General features: G+C 42.7%; 1 protein-coding gene across 3 annotated transcripts in view; it reads right to left on the minus strand.

Moving 5' to 3' along the window:
• Nucleotides 1-23522, minus strand: part of LOC144829566 (copper-transporting ATPase 1-like) — a 405691-nt gene that overhangs the window by 73129 nt on the left and 309040 nt on the right. For all 3 annotated transcript variants that reach the window (XM_078688825.1, XM_078688827.1, XM_078688826.1), the window contains exons 16-18: nt 21496-21678; nt 19530-19743; nt 10587-10733 (exon numbers count right to left, since the gene is read on the minus strand). In XM_078688825.1, the coding sequence (XP_078544951.1) occupies nt 10587-10733; nt 19530-19743; nt 21496-21678 (544 nt within the window). The remainder of the gene's footprint in view (nt 1-10586; nt 10734-19529; nt 19744-21495; nt 21679-23522) is intronic.

Consider the following 23522-nt stretch of genomic DNA (forward strand, 5'->3'; position numbering starts at 1 on the left):
TGAACGTTTTTCCTGGGCTTTGTGGTCGTAGCTGTGGGGATTAATGGTGCGCGGAATCAGAGCCCTCAGCTGTGCTCCTCCATGTCACCATCAATACTATCCCTTGACTCACATTACGTACCCTAAAAGTTGGGTCTACTTAAGGCAACTTCCTGGGGCCCAGAAGGGTACTGTTCCATTAGGGCATAAAGCACCAATAGCCTCTCCACTTTATAGAATCATTTTCTTATACGCCTAACAGTATTAAAAAGTTGCCAGTAGCAATTGGTAAGCTAAACACTTATAAGCTTGGATTGATTAAAAATATTCTAGGATGAAATCTGGCACAAATATATTTTGTTAAGAGATATTAAAAACAATTCAATAAAACATGGAGAATTTCTGCTTCAGCGTCTGGTCCAAAAAGACAGTGCCCTTTTTTCATTTTGCTTAAAGCGGACACTTCCAAAACATGCGAAAGCAGATTGAAGCCAATAGTGGGGCTATGGGGGTGTTCTCAAATTGTAATTACATGTAACGGGGCGTGTTTAATGTTGCACTGCTTGACAGTCGCTTGGCTTTTTCAGTGTGGGAAGTATCTGTGCAACCTCTTAAGTACCTCTAGAAAGATTGTAAAAACGACTTTCCTTTAGAGCAGAAATTAAAACTGTTCGTTTCAACAGATTTACATCCATAGACTGCGTGCAAAAAAACTACCTGCTATATTCCTTAAAAATTCTACATTAAAACTCGAGTTTCACTGAAATGTTTACTTACTTCCATCCTTTATTTTCTTTAATGCACCTTTGCTTCCCTTCTACCTGCCTCTACTATTCTAAATCGAATGCAATTCTGTCTTAAACTCTTTTCGGAAACAATAACAATATCCATTGACTGCCGCATTTGCTTCTCACAGAGCCCCCTCTAATGATCACACCCAGGTTGCTAATCATCTCAAAGAAATTAATGCATGGAGTGCTTTCCTTTAGCATGCAGGACTATCCTCAATAGCCACTAACTTTGGACTTCCGGACAGCGTGCTAGGTCGTAAAGCGCTTCAACGCCTCGTCAGAGGTAGTAAGCGCTATATAAATGCAATGTAAACGCCTCCCCCCCCACCCATGTGTCTTTCTTATGTGGCCTGCCCACTAATTCACTGTAGTCCGGGGACCTCCGTCAAAAAACATCCATCTTCTGTGTTGTAATATGTATAATTCTTCTCCGGTACAACTCGCATTCTGATTTCCTTCTCTAGTCTCAAATTCGTCAACATTACGCCTCACCCGAAAGAGCGGCTCGAGTTACGTCAGAACCCGATGTCGCAAAAGGTGATACAGGGGTGGAGTCTGCGTCCTCGTGTCTAGTGCGTTTCGAGGATGTAATCACACTGCCTGCTTCAAACAAAGCCTTCTTCGAAGAAAAACAACTTGTAATAGTCTGAATCCAGCACTAGATGGCAGGAAAGTGCAAATATTAAATCTACAACACACGCTTCAAAGAATGCCTTCTTTGTCATCAAATGATTTGGCTTCACTGTTGCTGCAGTTTCACGTTTCTACCGCAGGGTTCTCAAAGCTGCAGTTGCTTCAAGATTCCCAGGCATCTGTTTCAAGGTCTGCTGGGGGTTTCAACCTTGAAAGGCCTCCTAGCGATAACGGTGCAATGCACACTATTGTTCTGCGGGGAATGTTTCACATTGGAAAGAGGTTCCCAGAAACCTTATGAACACAAAATAAACCTTAACATGGCCCGCTCCAGAAGACGAGATTTAAACATGGCTCGGATGCCCAAAATAAAAGAGGCCCACATTCTATTACCAGAACTGTGAGCATTAGGTTTGCATTTTACTTATTAAACATTGTTTACAATTTAAACGAATTATTTTATTCAAGGGGTAGACAGGCCATTATTGATTAAATATCATCATGGGAGACGAAACCAGAAATGTGCTTTTCCGGGTCATATAATGGAGTCAAATATGCCACATCCATAGCTGCCAAGGTTTCAGATTGCTATGTGTGACATTATCGTAATTTCAGTGTAATTATGAGTGACATTTAAACAACTATGAGTGACACTTTCTCACAAGCAAAATCAAGCAATGAATACGAAGGAAACATACAATTATCAGAAATGACACCCATTTGAGCAACTAGAAACTCCTAAAATAATCTTAAAACATATCTGCAAAGCACCAGAAATTGAAGGGACTGAGGCACACACAAGTTACAGTCAGCCAGGCTCATCTCAGGCCTGTTAATACTGGACGAACGCTCAATCAACAGTGGAGTCATCAAGACAGGTGGTAAATCAATTCAGTTGTATGACTGTGGCCATTGCAGAAGAGCACTCGCCTTGTTGTCAGCTGTACGTAGATTATTATATCCAGGGCCGGCTTGTTTGTTTGCTGTACCCACAGTGACCACCTTTGCTGTGGATTCCCTCACTACCACCCCTTTAACAGTCCCCTCCATTCTCCATAACCACTCTCGCTCAGATGCATTGGTTTATAGCACCACTCATACGAGTGTAGGGTGTCAGAGCACTTTACTTCACACACACATTACACACATACACTCATTCAAAATGTGTAAATCAGTGTAAAGGAATGTTACTTAAGACAGAGAACTACGAGGTGTAGGAGTGACAGGTCATCCATACTGAGAGACAGTATAGTTTATGCCTACTTGGTCTGGAGAAGCAACAAACTCAGAATTCAAAATGTTACACCGTGGTTGGGGGTTCTCTTTAATAATAACTTTTTATTTTGTATCGAAATGACCCCTTTTTAGAAAATAATAATAAAAGACTGGGGGGGGGTCATAGAGACCTAATCTCTACCTTCCAGTTTGCTTCCAGCTCTTTTATGAAAGTTATTAGCTCCCTGTTCTAAACTGGTATTTTAATTTATACACTTCAAGTAAAAAACGACCCCTCTAACTAAAGCACTGACCTATTTTCATTATATGCACTCCCTGATCTGCATGGATCGCGTATATTACTTTATAATCAATCAATACTTCCACTAGAGAAAATGATCGCACTCCAGTAAGAACATTAATCAGAGTTATCGTGATATTTTTATTGTTGCATGAACATTTCAGGAGGAAAGGAAGGCGACAGCAGGTGCTTGTTAAACTTAAATACTTACAAACATGGTGAACACTACTTGTAGTTATCATGTAGATATTTGCTCCGAATGGATTGTAATCATGTTCAATTGACAAAGAGCTGCCATCCCCAGTTACCGTCTAGAGCTCGAGCCTTGTAAACACTCGGAGTAAAAGTATAATGCATAAATTAATGGATATTTAGATATGGCTCTGAAGGCGAGCCGAGGGAATCTTCCAGAGTCCAACAGACCGGAAAAGAGGTACAGTGCCCTGAGGTCAGGAAAAAGCTGACACTAGATAATTCAAAGTTTTATTGGAAGCAGGTGCTGAAAGCTTGAAGCCGGTACTGTCAGAATATGTGCGTTTCTACATAGAAAGTGTTCGCTCCGACGGTACCAGGCGTGTTTAGTAGCAAAGATCATTAACCCACCACTATCCAGGACAGTTGATAAATATTATTTCTCTCATCACAAAATAGACACTAACTGGCACTTTAAATTAACGCTACTTCAAGGAATCATGTTATGCGTCCGGGACTTTCCTTCCGCACACACTTACATGCAGTGATTGCCGAGAGTCTAGAGCAGCTGCATTCCATGTCGGCCGCCCGCCTCCGCTTGTCTGATGCCTGGGCTCAGTGTCAGCTGAAAGCTGCAGTCAGGGGTCCTGGGCCGGTTTGCTTGGGCGGCGCCAAGACCACGGTGGCCCCCGTGGTGTGATCTCCTTGGGGGTCGGACTCATGCTTAATTCCAAAACCACAGGAATCCTCATTTTACAGCGAGCGGGCTCAGTGCAGAATGAACTGCCGCCCGGTATCACCACCCGTGATTGGCTGCAGTAGCTGTGACGTCAGAAGTGCGCGGCTGCGCTGCGATTATTTCAACAATCCAGCCTCTTAAGTGTGTCGAGCTGCAGCGCTTCACCGCCGGCTGTTATTAGTAATTAAACAGGCCAGGGCTCGACCGCAGTGCTTAACAGCTGATGACCACAAGCCCTAATATGCGTGACTTCGCATTTCAGTGCGGTGATGCGGACCACCACACTGAAATGCGTTAGAATCACGCCAGAAGCGTGATACTTGACAGGGCTGCACATCAAGTATTCTCTGTTACATAATTTCAGAGGCCGAAGACCTAGATATGTCCGTTGTCAACTTCTGTGTTTGCTCTTGCCAGAACTCGGGTCCGGGATTCCAGTCTCTGGTTTGCATAAAGTAGTGTTTCTTTCTACAACTGTCCTGGCCTCCCTTGACCTGGGGGTTACTGCAGCTTCCTTCCAGGCAAGAACTTGCAGGCTTAAAGGGTCGAGGTGAGATTCTGATTGAAATCTGCTTGGAGGAATGGCCTGGCCCTGTGTGTAATACCTGGAGAGGAAGTATAAAAGGCTTTGCATTGCTTTCTGGTGTTTTGGGCTCTAGTTTCCTGGGGTCACACACTGGTGCCCCCGATCTTTGTGAGGACAGTGTGTCTTCTAGATGGGGTCGCCCTTTCTTCAAGAAAGAGAAAAGCACCCTCTTGCTGGTCTGAAGTCGTCTGCCCGGCTTTCAAAATCAATCCATGTCCATTTTTCGGACAAGCTTCATGTTATTCATCGATTGCACTCAACAACCTGATAGTAAACTGCAAGGCTCCACCTCTGATAAAGAAGGGCTTGACTAAAAAGAGGTGCACCCAATGTTTACCACCATCCACAGTTGGGGTGACTAGTGCGCCGCCTTACGATCATGTTATAAAGTGACTGGCAGTGCGGCAGTTCAAGAGAGCAGCCATGTCTTATCTGCACCTATGCTTTGAGGCTGACTAGAGGCTTATCCAGTCCTTAGTTCACCTGTTATAAGGTACTTAGATGTGGTGGGTGTAAGCATGGGTCATTTTGGACAAGATGGTAGTTTCTGTGAAGGCTTGGCCCATCTTTACTCTGAGTGGTGCGCTGTCTTTCAGTAGGATCAGAGCCCCACATTGAAACTAGGCTGGTCTGTGGAGCTTGAGAGAGACAATACCCCTCTTGCAACACAGTTTTTCCTGGAGCACAACTGGATCAGGACTGAAAGTTTAATGTGTGATTACTTAAAATCATTACAATTTACAAAAAGATAAATATCATGAAATGCTCAACGAAAATAGTCACTGTTGGAACTGGCCCTTTTTGCAGGGTTATCCCCAAACTTTTTGCTTCTTCCTCCCTTATTTTTCCTGACCCATGGCTGTTGGTTCTTGGACTCTGCGCACTTTACCACTGCTGATCAGTGCTAAAGTGCATATGCTCTCAGTGTAAATTGTTATTGTGATTGGATATACATGACTGGCATATTTGTATCACCTCGAAGTCCCTAGTAAAGTGCACTGGGTGTGCCAGGGCTGGTGATGACAAATGCTACTAGTGGGCCTGCAGTACTGATTGTGCCACCCACATGAGTAGCCCTAAAATGGCGTCTCAGGCCTGCCACCGCCGTGCCTTTGTGCAGTCTGTAAACTGCTGTGTCCTCCTGGTCAGTGTCCCCACTGACCAGGCCTAACCCTTCCCTTTTTGTGCACATTGGTCACCCGTATAGAAGGCCCAAGGTACCCCCCTGGGCAGGGTGCAGTGTATGTGAAAGGTAGAGCATGTACGGGTGCAGGTGACATGCTCTGGTAGTGAATTACAGCCATTTTCGTTTTTCACTATTGTAAGGCTATCTTGTTCCATAGGTTAACATGGGGGACGCTGGCTACAGTGGCTACCAGCATTTATTCCCATAGGAACAAGATAGGACATAAGAGTCTAGTATCCCTGAACTCAGAATTTAATAACACATCTTTTAGGAAAGGTTGTTTTTAAATCCTGTGTTTGAGAACAGCACTTTTAGAAAGTTGCTGTTCTCTTGTCTGACCCTTCCGTGTGCCTTGGCCTGTTTGTGTATTGACTGTCTGGTTTGAGAGTGACAGGGGCTGGGGATTCCCCAGGAGGCTGGTTGAGTCAGCCCTAGGCTGAATGACTGCATTTGAAACTTGAGTGGGGGGAGGAGATAGCACCTGGGCCTGAATAGGGCTGTGCCTGCCTTCCACAATGCTGGCTCCACCTCCTGCTGGGCGGCTGACGACCCTGCCCCTCACTCTGAAAGGAAAGGAGAAGCCAGGAAAACAAATTGCTCAAGAAACACCCAGAACTGGTTCAGACCGGGCTCAGGGCCCACTTGCACAAAGAGAACAAAGACTTTTAGGGGTATAAGTACAGGACCCCTGACAACAGAAAATTAGATCATCCTGGAATCAAGAAGGAACCTTTGCCAAGGAGAAAGCTGAAACTGAAGAAGGAAGATTGTCCAGCTGTTGCTCTGCTGGATTGCCCTGATGTTGCTTTGCTGCCAAGGAGAGGGGAAGGACTTTGCTTTGTGCTGTGTCCCCTTGCTTAAAGGAATCTCCAAGGGCCTGAGAAGAGCTGGCTCCCTGTTCTGAAGTCCCAGGAACAAAAGGACTTCACCTCCAGCTCCCCCTGAGCTCTACTGAGAGAGTTCTGTCCTTCCTGGAGTGCTTGGCCCCTGTGTGGTGCCTCTGGAAGTTGTACCTGCGTTGGGAAGCTGGAAACTAAGCTTGGGAGACTTTGCTACCGAAAAGTTATCGCATCGCTCGCTGCGGAGCGCATCCCCGAACAGTGCGAGGAAATTCCCGAAGCTACGAAGGTCGAGATCGTCGCAGTGCCTGTTGCCGCTGTCAGAGCCATCGCATCCTTCACTTGCGGGACGCACCCAATCGGTGCGGGAAGCCTAACATCGTGGCGAGTGTCGTCGCAGAGCCTGTCGTTGCTGGGTGAGATCGCCGCACCGCCTGCTTGCGGACCGCATCACGTCGCTGTGAGAGTCATCGCCGAAGCCATCGCATCAAGGAGCTGCGAGAGAGATCACCGCTGGTCCGCGCATTGTCGCCCCGGAGGTCGTCGCAACTCCAAAGATCGTCGCATCGTGCCTTTGCGAGAGCAATCTTCCTACGGAACCTACGCACTGGAATCCATACAAGTGGCCTTCCTCCCCATACAGACCGGATTCGTCGCAACACGCCCACTGCTGCAGCGGTGCTGTCGCATCGCCTCCCCAGGGTCTCAGTAGCAACGCATCACTTGTTTTCCACCGCACCAGCTTCTGCTTTTGGAATTTTGTCGCAACTAAAGGTACTGTGAGCTAAACGTGGCGCAACTGTGAACTTTTCACGTAACTGTGGATTATTTTATCGCAACCTAAAGAATTTTATCGCAACCTTAAGAACTCTTCTGAAACCATATTCTTGAACTGTGTATGTTGGATTTTTGTCGTTTTGGTCTTGTGTAGTTTAGATTAAATACCTTTATTTTTCTAAACTGTTGTGGAGTCAGTTTGTGGTGTTTTCACTTTGTTACTGTGAGTGTTGGTTCAAATACTTTACACATTGCCTTCTGATTAGCCTTGACTGCTCGTGCCAAGCTACCTAGAGGGTGAGCAGGGGTTATCTCAGAGGGTTTCCTCCTTACCCTGACTAGAAGCAAGGGTCCCTATTTGGACAGTGGTACCTACCTCTGCCAACTAGAGACCCCCATTTCTAACAGTCACTGAACGATAACAATCAATGTTCACGAGGCAGTGCCAGACAACATATGGTTAATAAAATACCAACAGTATAAAATGTGATACACAAATGGGTTTTTGGCTAAAGTGCTGACTGCTGGACCGCAGGCGAGAGTCTTCTGAGTTCTTCAAGTATCATATTAGCTCTTCCTGAACAGACACGGATGTCTTTCTGAGTGCTATATAGCCTTATAAGAATTCTTGAACAGCAGCCATCGGCATTCACTGCTTAGTGGAGCTTAGTCAGCACAGTTAATCTAAAGGTGTTGCAGTGACTCAAGCCTTTTATTGAAAGTGCTGAAGTGTCTAGAAGAATTGGGCCTGTAAAGTGTAAGCTACCACAATGATGCTTATGTCTATCTGTATTTGAAAACTTTAAAACAGGAAGTTCAGTGCGTTTGGAAGTTAATAAAAATTTGTGGTCATACTTCAAGATCCTGCTGTAAGTTTTATCCAGTTTAAAAATTGTGCCTGGGACCCTGTATAAAGTGCAACAGAATTTGGGCCATGCCCCGTTCCTGTAGCACAGCTGGATCACCCCTCCCCCCTTTTCCCGTGTTGCTGAATGTCACCTGACAAGCCGACAGGTGTGTTTTTTTCTGGTCCGGATACATTTTTCATCATTGACCAGTTCTGAGAAGCCTGACCTCTGGCTCTACCTCAAGAAGTCTCTGATGTAAAAAGAAGGACAAAAACAAAGAAAGCAGGATTTCAAAATGTTACTCAGCTCTACAATGTCTGACCCGGGCTCTCCTCCAGTGCCGTCAAAGTAGGACAGACTCTGACTTCCTGTACTTTACATGGTCTTTGAGAAGACCCACTGCAGCTCTGCAGAGAAAGACATTTATCAAGGACCGGACCTTCATTTATCAAGGACTGGACCTTCATTTATACCTTCATTCATCAAGGACCGGACCTTCATTTATACCTTCATTTATCAAGGACCGGACCTTCATTTATACCTTCATTTATCAAGGACCGGACCTTCATTTATCAAGGACCGGACCTTCATTTATCAAGGACCGGACCTTCATTTACCAAGAACCGGACCTTCATTTATCAAGGACAGGACCTTCATTTATCAAGGACCGGACCTTCATTTATCAAAGGACCGGACCTTCATTTATCAAAGGACCGGACCTTCATTTATCAAGGACCGGACCTTCATTTATCAAGGACCAGACCTTCATTTATCAAGGACCGGACCTTCATTTATCAAGGACCGGACCTTCATTTATACCTTCATTTATCAAGGACCGGACCTTCATTTATACCTTCATTTATCAAGGACCGGACCTTCATTTATAAAGGACAGTACCTTCATTTATACCTTCATTTATCAAGGACCGGACCTTCATTTATCAAGGACCGGACCTTCATTCATCAAAGGACCGGACCTTCATTTATCAAAGGACCGGACCTTCATTTATCAAAGGACCGGACCTTCATTTATCAAGGACCGGACCTTCATTTATCAAGGACCGGACCTTCATTTATCAAGGACCGGACCTTCATTTATCAAGGACCGGACCTACATTTATCAAGGACCGGACCTACATTTATCAAGGACCGGACCTACATTTATCAAGGACCGGACCTACATTTATCAAGGACCGGACCTACATTTATCAAGGACCGGACCTACATTTATCAAGGACCGGACCTCTGCTGGTGGGTGCCTTCTTGAGGGTCGGAATCTCAAGCTGAAGTGACCAGTGATGGGAGATATTACTAAGTCTGTCAGAAAGGCCGGGCTGAGAATCTGTGCAAGGGCGCCTACCAGGACAAGACATCTTTGGCGCTGCAAGATCGCGGCCGCTCAGGTGATCAGAGTAATCACTGCTAAGACGCAGACTCACATAGGTCCAGGAGTTGTGAGGCCAGTTAGATCTATTGCTGGTTTGAGGATGAACGGTGTCCCAACAAACTCTAAGAGCAGGTCTTAGCACCCCTACCATATTTGGTACTTGGTTGGGATCCCTGCTCCTGTTTGGGAAGCGTCTGCTTGAGTGATGGGAACTAGGGCAGTTGGCAGCAAATCGTATCCACCATAATTTGTAGCTTTCTGTCTGGCATCACGGACTAAGATCCGTTTACAAACATTCTAGTAAAATTATGTGACCCTTAGCGCAAGCTTCTAGACAGAGACTTATGTTAGGGTGAACCGGTTCAATGCTCTGTACACAAAATAACAATTGCAATAGGACCACAAGGTACTTGTTTTCTAACATCTAGCAGGTAAGTCATATCACTATATTCAGAGACTTCATCTAACCTTCAGGAAGAGCAGCTTCTAGATTTCTGGGAGTGCATCAGATTTAATCTACCCACTTCTATTTTAGTTAAGTGAATTGAAAAAGAAAGTACTTCCTTTTATGAGTCTATGGTTCTACATATTAACATTTATCTGACGTACATCACCACATCCTAGGCACAGATATCTAACCTAATGACAAAAACAAGACACACAAATTTCCCTTTGTCATTGTGAAAAAGTAAGTACGGTCTCACGGCTTCCAAATCAGTTAGGAATGTAATTAGATATTTATGGCTTATTAGAAGGAGTACATCATTGCTCGCCCGATTTTCTGCTGTAAAGGATTTACGTCTGCCTACATAATTTGTTCTTTTAGAGTTCTTCTGTATATGATAAAATCTAACACAAAAAAGGATGTTCAAACACATAGCAAGTTATCAGATTTTTGCATTTTATCTACTTTACTCTATTTCCAGTTAAATTAATCATATTTTACCTGTTAAGTTTGAAAAAGCTTGTGACATGCCAACAGGAGCAGAACACAGTCAAATCATATTTAATGGGACACCACTGAATCATTAAACATTTCAATAAGTGCCAAGAATAAACACAAGACTCCCAAAAGCATCAAATCCCTGTTTACACTAAATACAGCTGTAGTTACCGTCAACCGCCACGAGGACAGCGGTGCGCCCTTTGCGCTCGTGCTCCGTCATGAGAATGTCGACGTCAGTTTTCAGCCCCAGGCCGTTCCGGTTCATCCACTCCCGGTTGCCGATCAGCACGGAGTACGCCTCAGAGGTCTGGATGACTGAAGAGAGCACAGTTATCAATGTCTGTTCAGACATGAGATGCAAAGGCAGCACTATCCCCCGCACCACACAACATGCGTCACATAAAGGACGGGATAGCGCTGGGGGTCGCCTTTTCATTTACAGAGCGCTACACAGGTTAAAAAGCACAGCTCAACCTTTAAATCCTTTTCCCAAATTTGCGAGGAATTTTATTTGCCACCTACACAATCCCATAAATATATTCAACTTCAACAAAGTATCACAAAACACTTAGGTTCTCCACCAGAGCTACTGTCTGTATCTCCCATTTTGTCTTATTTGCAGTTATGGGGAAACCTTAGAGGTGTGATTTCTGGTCTTTATAAGACGTTTCTGCATCCTCTGTTCTCACAGCCTCTCTCACAAGCTCTTCAGATGAAATGGCAATCCCGTTTATCAGTTGTATATTCTAATACTCAATGGGATCAAATTTTAGAAGGATTATATAAAGGTGTTCAGGAAGCTCGTCTTAAATTCTGTATTCTTAAAATTCTTCATGAATGGCATTGGTCTCCTGTTAAATTACACCAAGCTAAGTTGCTATCACACACTTCCTGTTGGAGATGTTCTGCTTCTGGATGTGATATTACACATATCATTTGCGAATGTCCTCGTACTAGATCCTTCTGGCTTTTTGTGAGGAAGACTTTGGCTTCTACAATGTCATTACCCTTACCTTTTACACCTGCAACATTATTTTACACGATTTTCGTGGTTTTTCGAAACTCTCCAAACCACAAATTCGTCTTCTTCATACTGTTTTGGCCACGGCCAAAATTTGTATACTGCGTCACTGGAAATCCTCCTCGAATCCCTCTCAGGAAGAGTGGTTGGTGGCAATGATGCAAACGGCTTTAGATGAACGCATAATTTATAATTTACAAGATCAGGCTTCCATTTTTCTCCAAACATGCTCCCCTTTCTTGGGAACTACTGTGGACGATGACTCTACATCAATTCTTTCTTCTTCTACACTTACTGTTTCTGCTTAATTCTATTCCGTCAATGATCCCTTTTCTATTACTTTACTGTGGGTATTCTTCCCCCTACCTTTCTTCCAATTCATTCCCTATCCGTTACTGCTGCTCTGGAACTCTTCTTTTCTCTTTTCTTTTCTTTTTTCCTCTCTTTTTCTTTTCCTTTTCTTTTCCTCACTTTTCCTTTTATTTTATGATTTACCTATTACTCTTTCTATTTTTACCTTATATTGGATTATGGAATATATGTTATTTTTTATTTCCTCATATTTGCTATATCCTTTGTAAGTTTCATTATCACCTATATTTTTATCCATTTACTATTATATTATTTCGCTTTCTCATCATATTTGTGTATTTATCTACAAATTTCAATAAAAAATTTCAACACAAAAAAAAGCACAGCTCAAAGGGGGAGGGTGGAGTCCACTCGAGCAGGTTCAATGAACAGTCTAAATTTCTTCACTGACGACCCCTGTACTGTGATATGTTCAGTTAAGCACCAGTTTATTAATAGACTTCGCAACTCGCTCTCAGAGGGCGCTATCAGGGGAGGAGGTTGTTGAAGTTGTCAGGGTCCAGGTGTATCTTTGAGTTGTTACAAGGGCGGAGGTAGGATGTGGTAAATACCAGGCAAGGAAAGTTGGCAGAAGGAAGTCGATATTTGATTGTGAAATGTGGGGCTGGAGGGGTTTAGGGTTTGGAAAATGTTGATTAAGCCAGCGGTCAATATTTTGTAGGGAGAATCATGGGCAGTGATGTAGGTCTTGCTGAGGCCAATGTTGTGACACCAGTGGACGGGCAACCATTCACCGCTGAGCTTTCCTCTTACATGAAAGGCACATTCGTATGGTTAACACCTCATGGTCCACGCTTGCCATTAGTGGCGTTCCGTAGACCACATATACATTGTGAGTCCAAATAGTTGAGAGTTTGGACAAAGATGGGCCTGCGGATTACAGGTTACTCATCGAGTGAGCTACTGTCCCTAAAAGGCCTGACCGTAACAAATGACCTTTCAGCCGACCAGTTCATAACATGTGGCTATATCAGAAGCATGCTAAGCAAGTACTGGAGTAACAGTGATCCAGAATCCCAACTCATTAGGTTAAGTAACTTAGAGCCACATCGCGAGAGAGCTGAAATCTGTAGTTTGCTCCTATAAGGTGCTCCTCGCAATGACCAATAACAAATGATCGGGTCTTAGATAAGAATCGGAACATACCCTGTGAAGGACGTAGGAAGAGCCAGAATGGATAATATCACATTAATGCACACTGGGCAACTCACAGGGAATACAAGACTTACAAAGATCCAGTTAAGCTATAGTTAACAATTGTCAATATAGCACATTCAGGACCCACGGTGGACTTCAATTTAAAATACAACAGTATTTTCTTGGTAACAGTCAACAAAATAATGCAAAATACTAAACTATAATGCAGTTATTTCATTGTGCAATATAATCCTTAGAGAAACGGTAACCTGAAGTTACTTCCACATAATGCCTCAAGATGCAAACATATTTAAATGTAAAATACAAAAGCATTACTGTAAAAAAAAAATCAGTATTACTTTTCAAGAACACGTCACCATAAATCTTTAAGTCAGTTTTGGACACAATGTTATATGAATGTCCATGCAAAATGGGCCTAAGTTGAATGTGCATAATGAGAAAGAAGACAATTAAATAGCTGTGTTCTTCTGTCCACCATGTCTACTGTTAATCTGGGAAACAGTATTATCCCCTTTCTCCCTTCTCAACCTACACAAGCTGCTCTATCACTCCCTCAATGAGAGCAGCTGTCCAGGATCACATTAGGACCTCATCAGATCCACCCATCAAAAGTCACAAGGCACCAGTCACACCTCATTATCAGTTATTGTTCAAACATAACAAAAATGTCTTAAATACCTACTTAGGATCCTTCTGAGTCTTCAAATTACCGCCCAGTCTCCTTACCTTTAACGTCTTAAATGTCTTTGTGTAAGATCGCACTAGGCCAGTTTTGCCATCCTGCATTACTCGATTAGGACTGTCAAGATTGCACCCTTGGTGTTGTTTGACCCGCACAACAATACCATTCTGTCACGTGGCCTGGAAGACTGTAGCTTATGGGGTCTGCCCAGAGATCTATTAAATCAAGGCTGTTGGCTGCCGCAAGGTTCTTTCACTTATATAACGTCTTCCATTTTTCGTTGCCTAGCTGTTTAGTGGATGAATAGATTTTCTAAACCAATTCAAATTTGGTGACCTTCCACAACTTCTAGCTGTGGAAACTTTGCAGAGGAAGGAATCGCAACATGAGCACTGAAGCCTTACAGATGACCTAAAATGTTGGATTCAAGGAAATAGCACAGAGGTGGGCTGCCCCATGGAAACAAATGCCCTTTCAGCTAGCTAGCCAGCCATAAGCTTAAGACGAAAGGCATGTCAACATGTCCAAGTGTATCACTTCTGCTGCATTAAATTTAATAAAGTCTAATGATTAATAGTATGGATACCGCTTAACCTCTGGGTTGGGAACTGAATGGACAACCGTAGCTCAGGGCCTTTATCCGATTGGGGTGAACTTATGCAGAGGGGGGAGATCCAAAATAAGAGAATGACCTGATCTTTGGCATTGTTAACGAGGAAATTGCTAGCGATGCAAACCACCACAAAAAGGAACCCGCACACTTTTCTGAACTAATGGAAGGAGATGAAATCCAGGATGAATCTAGCTCCAGGAACTAGTACGATGCTGTCAACCAAGGAGTTTCTATTAAAAATGGCATCATCTAAGGTACGAAATAAGCTATGGCTACTACATGGAACAGTGACAGACAAAATATACTTTTGAGAACCTGGAAGTCATAATTCAAACCATTTACTGAGATGAAGCAGATGTCTATGAGCCAGTCTAGTGCAAGTAGAAAAGTATACTTTCAAACTAGGAGGTCAAGCTGCTTTATTTGACCGAATCCGGAAATATTTCTTGGACTTGTATGATAAGTGAAAATATACTGAATGTAGACTGCATATTGGTCACCATTAAATTACGTGTCTAGTTGTCCCCGCCGATGTGTGATGTTTCCCCCGTTATGAGATTGATTTGTATGTAGGAATAGTATCTATAATACAGAGCATTATGTGTGGCTGGAGAAAGGGTCAATCCTTCACCTCTTTCTTCGAGGCTGGGAGGAAATGGTGACGCCCTTCCAGAAGCCACTTTGTCTGCCCAAAGGCTATCATGCTTTTCAGAAGAGATACCCTCTAGAGAGTAATGCCAGATAGCACAAGGAGGAAAAAGCTTGAAGGCACAAAAAACCTTTTAGTTTTCCCCCAGGTCCCTATTGTAGGATGCTTCTTGCTAGGCTGAAGTTTTAGATCTGGGTAATACCAAGATTGGAGCATAGCAATTGCTGGCAAGACTGGAACTGAGATGGAACTGAGGAGCCAGAGCTAACAGGGCTGGAGCAGAGAAGGAGCTGAACGAATAGTTAGAACAAATAATCTAACAGCAGAAGAAAGCCAGAGGATTTGTGTTGCATTGGTATACTGATCATGAGCTGTTTATATAATGGTAGAACAGATCCCACCTGACAGGATGGGGCTGGTCTCTTAACAACAACCACCTGACCAGAAGACGCTGTTCTCAGAAAGGGACATGTTGGAACAGCGTTAATGTCTGAGGCCATCTTTGCACAGAATCTGTACTTGGTGGCCATCTTAGAATGGAGTTGCGCTAAAGAAAAAATCTGTAGTTTCAGTTTAAAACAGTACTGCATTTTAGTTGCGAATAATAAGATTTTTGTGCTATAAAATTCTTGATAATAATATATGTAAGATAGTACATGAACATTATGGATCCTATCTGATGGGATGTACACCGTTGACCTTAATAAATCTAATAGGAAAACAGATATTAAGGATCAAGTGATTTAAAAAACTGCAGGGTTATGAACCAGCAACAATAAAGTAGAGCTTACAGGCTCAGTAGGTAACACAAAGTAGGATATAGAATCAATCACTCGTTCAGGATTTATAAAGTGCAGTTAATTACCCGAAAGGGTATCTAGGTGCTTAGAATCTGTCTGTTGCGAGTCTACCCTGTTCTATATCCATATCACATTCATGTAGAAATGCTCTTTAGCTAGCTTTACCTAAAATGTAATACACAGTACATTTAAAAGGAAAATTACATTTAAAGAGTGGCTGTGCTTTGTGGGTAGTTCTTAACTTAATAAAGAACAGGGTGGGAAGGTGATGGTTTTGCCTTTAGTAGAACATCAAATTGGTCACAGGATGAACTTTTCTTCTAAGCGAAAAGAAACAAAACACACTGTGAATGTTGTTTGGGTGCCAAGGTTGCACTAGTACAAATATCCATAAGCAGGAGTCCAGGATAGGTACATTTGTAGAACACCCAGTCTCTAGAAAGAGCATATAATTAACAGCTGTAGAGTTCACTCTAAGTCTCCAAAGAATCAGGGAAAGCGCACAAGTTACATTCTGCCGTTTCTGTTCTGGGATTCATTTGGGTTTAATCCAAAGGAGGACTAGTAACACAACAGTTCCTCTCTCCGACGGAAACCAACATTATGTATCCATCCTTTCTGTTCAGGAGTTGGCCCAGCTAACCACAAAGATGTACGTAGCCTAAATCCACATCACAAGTAGGAAGTCAATGCATCAACGTCACACAAGTGGAACACAATGTTTTTCTACATCTTTACTCCACACATTTTCCAGGGTTTAAAGTAAACAGTGAAGGTACTTGAGCTACCTCCTCATTGCAACCACAGCAAAAGTAAATTGAACCAAACTATCTTTCTAGAGCCCAAATGCACTCAATAAATACACTGTTTTCATCTGGTTTCTATAATAAACAAAACATGCTCCAATGTAGCCACAGATTTTGGAGAAGTATACCAAACAAATAATCTAAATCACAACTGCTCAGTAATTTAAACATCAATCTGACGACTTTAACCTTCCTAGATAGTACACGTGGGGACAAGGATCACCAACTGTAATACGAAGGAGAAGAGCAACGAGCCAATCAAAATAACGGCAGTGGACCAGTAAGATACAGTTCCAATTTCTAGAGAATATGAACAAACAGATCAGGTTGTAGAGAGACATAGAAAGAAAAGAGTGAGAAATCAAATCATTATGCAATTAATCAATCTCATGTCTAAAAGTAAAACCAAAAAGGGATAAAAACAACTAGTCTGTAATATTGGACTGTAATTGCAGCATATAAGGTTGGACAGGCCCTCTCAGTCCTTGGTTCAAGAAGTATTCAGCAAGATATTGAGGCCATCTGATTAATTCGTTCTGACATTTCGTCTTTAGTCTCCAGACACTCCCCGGGAAATTCATCAAGTCAGGTCCTGGGCTAACACCCTCCTCAGCTATTTCCATCTGTTCCAGTGTTGTGGAAAGAGCACTCAGTGTCATTACTGAAACTTGACTGTATTTATCACAAATGTCTGTCGTAGTGGTCTCAATTGTACCATTATCACTGATGACATTGATCTGTATTAGCAGGAAGATATATTTTGACTATATTTAGTCTGAATATTAACTACGCCCCCATGACAAATAACTGCCTGGTCTGCGTAGCTGCCACTTGCTGGGTGATAACATTAACCAAGAAACATTTGTTCTCATGACAAGGACAACTACATTTGAGAAGTATCGCTATTCATGGGCTTTGGAGGAACGGAGAGTCTTAATTATCTGGAAAAACATTCTCGATAAACCCCATTTTTGTTTTGCAAAAAAGTACCATTGAATGCTGGGAGTGAATTTCTCTTCAGTCTAGTTTACTTACTTGAAAGCTACTTTTCTAAATTCTAAGAGACCACGGTGATGGTCTTCTCGGTCCCTAGCATTGCCCTTCTTAGTGTCAGAAGCTACAGAAATGAGACTCAGTTTATGACTAATACGATAACCTGGGATTGCATCGTTCTCGGTATGATCTCTGATTGTGTGGAAAGTGGACCTTATTCCCCGCTCACTAAATATACCTCACTCTGCTGGGTTAAGGACAGGAGATGATTTTGCATCATGGTTTAATTGCAACAGTTGTCATGACCATGTTTAAACACAAACAGGACCATTTCTACTCTTCATCAGTAGCTATTTTACCATTAGCAATGAAAGAGATTCCAAGCAGAGTAACCTATTGGAACCTAAGGTCTCACCCCGCACTAGCAAGCTGGGAGCTGTGCAGGACAGTGGCTAGAATAGATGGCCATTATTCATCCACTCTCCTTCTACGATGCAAAGGGTTCGGTTGTTGATAGCAGACAATAGGTTCAATGGGAAACAAAAAATGAACTATACCACTTACAAGATTTGGCTCTAAGATGCAAGTCTATGGTCATGGGATTGTCAACCTTTAGACCAGCAACATGCTAGAGAAGATCACAATTATGTTAGAAAGCAAGAAACCTCTGATAAATGCTTCAAAATCAAATAGTATTCTGTGGTAAGGTAAGTCTCACGAACTGGCACGTACAGCAAATACTATATACAGCTGAAAATGCTACAAACAGCTTTTGAAAATTATTTTTCAATTGCAATAGAGCAACATTTTGTTCTCTCTGTCTCTCTCTCTCTGTCTCTCTCTTGTGTGTTATTTCGGAGAAAGAGTTTACTTCTTGTTGGAGGAACTTTCAGTCATATCACAGGTAAACAGGTTGGTTAATATTAGAGAATTCAATGTTCTTACGCCAAGCAATCCGTCTCTTAACTGACCTCTCAAGTGTATCCATGAATCAATGGGGTAAAGGAGAGTGTGGGTTTGTAAACCATACCACAATCCTTGCCCAACCACACATTCGAAACCAGTTGCATCCTTCTGCTAATAAGTAATCTATAACATAAACAATGGTCCTCTGCAGAATGTTTCCACTTCCTTGCCCTAAACGTGTTCTATGCTGCTTTGAAAGGGTCCTGCCACTAGTCAATCTCTAAGCGCAGGGGTAAACCAAATGGTGTTTTTGACAAAGTTCAAGAAAGCAAATATTGGGCAGGTCAACAAAAAAATGCTCATGAAGACAATTACTCACGGTCAGATCTTCATGACAAGCACCCCTTCAAATTGTCATGTTCACACTTCAAAATAGAAATTTTCTTAAGAAAATTGATCTTTTATTTAGCTTTCTCTGAAGTTTAGACCTTAAGTGCCATAGGGAATTCAGAGTAAAAAGAAGAGGTCTAATGCCCAGGTTAAGGAAAGCATAAGAGATATTCTAATACATAAAAAAGAAATATAGGGGGAAGTTCCATAGATGCATGCAAGCAGACAAAACGAGCACGAAGAGGGAGGAGCATCAAAAGTTACTAACTAAAGTGATAAGAACTTTCCAGTCCCAAACACAAAAGTGTTGGGACTTCAAAAAATGCTGATGGAGTAAAAACCAATAAAAAAAGGCCATAGTGGTATATGGGAGGCTGACGACCAATACACAACCGCATCAAAGTGGGACAAAATAAAAAAAAAGGAGAGGGTAAGTGAAACCGTTGTGAAACAGAAAATATTTAATTAAGCTGGAGGTCTACCAGGTTGTCTGGTATTATGTTAACTTGTCCTCTGAAGGGCAGATTGACATCTATGTGGAAGCCTGGGGACTTGACATTCAGGGTGAAAACGGCAAGAGAAGCCGCTAGGGTTCAAATTGGAGAGAAAGAGTCAAGTTACAAATACCTGACTCTTCTGCTTAGCAATTTGTTTGAAAGAGCACAGCCTAGGGCCCATAACAACATTTAAAAAAACACGGTCTTAAGTTGTGCGCACTTACTTGGAATCTGGGGGTCAATGAACAAGGAATTTGGATATAGTTCCTCATTCGGGCCATCAATGTGAATCAGGATTGCGTTTCTGGCATTCTTGATCTCTACGTCTGGGCTTGGTCTGTTGAGTAGTGCATCAATATTGTTGACTTTACAACTGATTCCACAGCCAGACACTGCCTGAAACTCTGTGCATGAGCCAAGGGTCTCCACATTCAATGTCTATTCAAAGTTAAAAATAACAAAAAAATATCATTAAATGCTGAGCATGCACCCTCCACCCATGTCCAAAACATCAAAGCAATAGCTCCTAATTGAAGGCATCGCTATGGATAATTCTACTCACCTCTACTCTTTGAAATATATATGCACCACCATGTGGACCTACATGCGATCACAGATGAGCGTAGGCAACAGCCATACCATTATCAGTCTTTACTGCGAAACTAGGAGCCAGGGCAGAATGTGCCAGGAAATACAGTAATTTCTCCACCATATAGTTTGTGTTTTAGTATTTCCTGAAAATTTACCACAGGTGTATATTTCAATGAATTCCTTACAAGTAAGAATTCTCCTCTAACATTTTGAATAATCCCACCAGAGCAGATTTTGAATTTCTGTCGTAGCTATGAGCTCTAATGCAAGCAAGAATAATTCCCCCACCCTTTGGCTCCCAGTGAGAAAGTAAAAGATATTTTACAATTGGGGTGCAGGGAGCCACTCACAACCCTCAGCCCTAGGTGGTTCGAGCCATAGCACCTGCTGCACTAATCCAATTAGAGTAACAACTCTGTATTAGCCATGGCTTTGTGAAGCTGGTCTTAGGGAGCAAATACAATCCTTCTGAATCTTCCATTCAAGTTTATGACCACGAAAACGACAGCCTTGAGAAATCAGTGGTTGACATAAACGGATAGACAAAGAAGAGGCAGAAAAATTGACCTCATGTGCTTTTGACGGATTGTAAGTACACTCCCAAAATATTAACCTTTCTCCAAAGGATCTATGGTTTGCTATAGTCAGGCAGCAATGGGTCAATACAGAACATAAGGTTCAATTTAACCGTTTAGCAGTTTTAATTTTCAATATGCCTTGGGAATGTTACTTCAAGCCAATTCATCTCAACTACGTCTGCATATTCTCATCACAACAAATTGACTCTTGCTTAATATATTTCCAGGATGTGAAGAAACACTCCCATATTTAAGGGGCAGTGCTGAAGAAGGGACTTCTCCACAAGGCATTTCTTCCAAGGAGAAAAAAACATGTTCTGGAACAGTGCACTTAAACCCTCTACTAATCCCACTTTGAAAACATGAGAGGGTTAGGAGGCTAGGGACCTAGAATTCGACAAATGACGTATGACTAGAAGGTTGAACATCTGGAATTCAGTAAATTTCACACAAAAACAGTAAATCCAGGAGCAATGCAGCCTAAATGTAAATGTAATTTGTAAATTGATACTTGTATAGCGCACTACTCACCCGCAAGGGTCTCAAGGCGCTTGTACGAATACCGCTGTGGAACCCATCCTGGCTTTGCCTGTGAGGTGTCCACTCCTGGGCACACCCAAGGTGGAGGCCAGGCATCCTTAGCGTTGTGGGGGCCGTTGTGGAGATTTAGCAAGCTATTGCCGAGAGTTGCAGAGTGGGACTTCATGATTGGAATAGGCACCGAGGCGAAAATGATCAGGTCCGTGGAATTTTGAGCCCAAGACCCGCCGAGGCGGGGAATTGAACCCTGGTCCCGGGCTAGACCTCTGCATCAGGGTCTGCCGCTCTAACCATTGAGCCACACTTCTCCTAAGTATACTCACCTAGATTTACTCGTTGTGAACAAGTACATATATATTTCTCGAAAAGGTGGATTCAAATGTATCCTTTTATGTTTTAGTGCGACTGTGGTCTGACCAACCTCTTGTGTGTTCACCTTACTGATGATGCTGAAACATTCCAAGGCATTAGTACTATTTACCTTCTTACAATACTTGGTAACTGCTGATCCGAGGGGATGCTCGCTGTTACTCTCCGCAGTCCCCACAATCGCCAGCAGCTTATTTGTGGGCATCCTATTCTTTTCCACCAGCACCTTCACTTGCATCACAACCGGGGTACCGTGGGTTATGGTACCAGTTTTATCGAACACCACTGTCCTCACCTGCAATTAGGTCAAAGTTGATTACTTCAACAGTTTTATTCCCATCACAGCTCATATCATAAATTGGCAATCATGGTACATATATATTTTTGCTTTCTTCTGCTCAGATTTGAAGAACTCTGTAATAAATGGTTTGGAGAATTCAAACAGTATATCTACACACCCAGTCAAACTCATGAAGTGAGGAGGGCGCACATTTTAATTTTGTTGATTATTGTTAACATCAATGTCACGTCTAGAAGTTGTTGAATAGTCAGCTTCGTTTTGGCCTGTTTAGCACAGTCAATATCAAGTATCGCACACGCTTGGAAAGTAACAAACATGGAGTGTGACTAACACCAGATCTTCTGGGCCGTATAGGAGAAGGTTATTACATTTTGGGAAATATTTCTATTGCACACTGCAGTGATTGTTTTTTAAAACAAGCTATCACAATAAAGTTATTTGATATTTCTATTCCATACCACTCGAGCCCCATTATATCATTCTGAAGAGCCCTAAACAGCTTGCCCGTGTGGCAGCGGGTAAAAGGCCGCGTTCCACACCCACAATATATTGATCCCCTAATGGTGACACCTGCCCAATTACACTCTAATGAACACGCACACACGAAACTACAGCTCATGTAAAGCCATTTCAACGAAACACAGGCATTTATAGGATGGGCACATAACATATTTATTAATTCCCACCCAAAGTAGGACGAGGAATATGATCACTATGAAGTCTGAGGATATTTGGAGACAAGTGTCCGATGGTGATATGAGGTACATTTCAACAGCACGGTATTAGCAGATGAAGGTAGCCAACTACCCACAAGAGTGTCACACAAACCACATAGTGTCACACAAACCACAGGGTAGAGGCAAACAAGAGCACAGTAATCCACAAAATCAGGAGTCTAAAGAAAAAAATCAGAGAGGTAATACTAGGAAATAACGTAGCTACGAACCTGACCGAACAAACACAAACTGAAGCAGTTTGATGAAACCAGTAATGTACACAGTTTTGCATATAATCCCGAACAGGAAATGAGAACTGAAATGCCCTGGAAGAAAAGTGAAGCCATGAAAAGTTGGGGTCAAGGCTGTGGATGCTATGTTGGATTGGGAAGAGGAAACCATCAGCATTGCCCCATCATGGTGCCTCGCATTCAATTCGGCTCCGAGATGGCATTATGTTCTTTACTGCCATTGTCAGCCTAGATAACACGTTACTTACCTTTGGTAACGCCACACCCGATAGATAACCCATCTACCTGCAGTTTACTTACTTTAGAATATTCACGAGGCTTTAGACTGGATCTGCAAATTATTTTGAGCAGTCCCCAAGCGCCAGCAGGTGGCATTGATCAACTCCGCGAGGAGTCATTTGCACCAGAAGTGACATGCGCAGTGCATATATAGGCGCCACCCCAGTGCACTGACCTCAGTTTGTGACTAGTTTTGCACATCATAAGCATGAAGCCTTATTGAGGTGGAATGACCAGTGTGGCAATCGCAGAACAGGGAGATTGGGAGGATCAGTAAGGAATCTGCCACGAGATAGTGTTTCTACCAGATAAGGCATTACCAAAGGCAAGTAACTTGTTCATCTCATACAGATTTCTAGCCGCAGATTCCTTAACTTAAAATAAATGCCAAAACAATCTCTCCCTGGAGGTGGGTCTGCGAATCTGTGAGACCAAAAAGTCTTGAAGGACCAAACGGGTGAAATTTCCAGCCTCGGTGATTTTCATTTGAAAGGACCACAAGGGAAGGCATTGTTTAATCGGGCATTATTGAAGTTTTTTATGATTGGCCAACCATGTAGCCAACGAGTAAGGACCGGGGAGGTCCGAAACG

Source organism: Lissotriton helveticus, chromosome 4_1 (genome assembly GCF_964261635.1).
Source record: "Lissotriton helveticus chromosome 4_1, aLisHel1.1, whole genome shotgun sequence".
NCBI classification, from domain to species: Eukaryota; Metazoa; Chordata; class Amphibia; order Caudata; family Salamandridae; genus Lissotriton; species Lissotriton helveticus.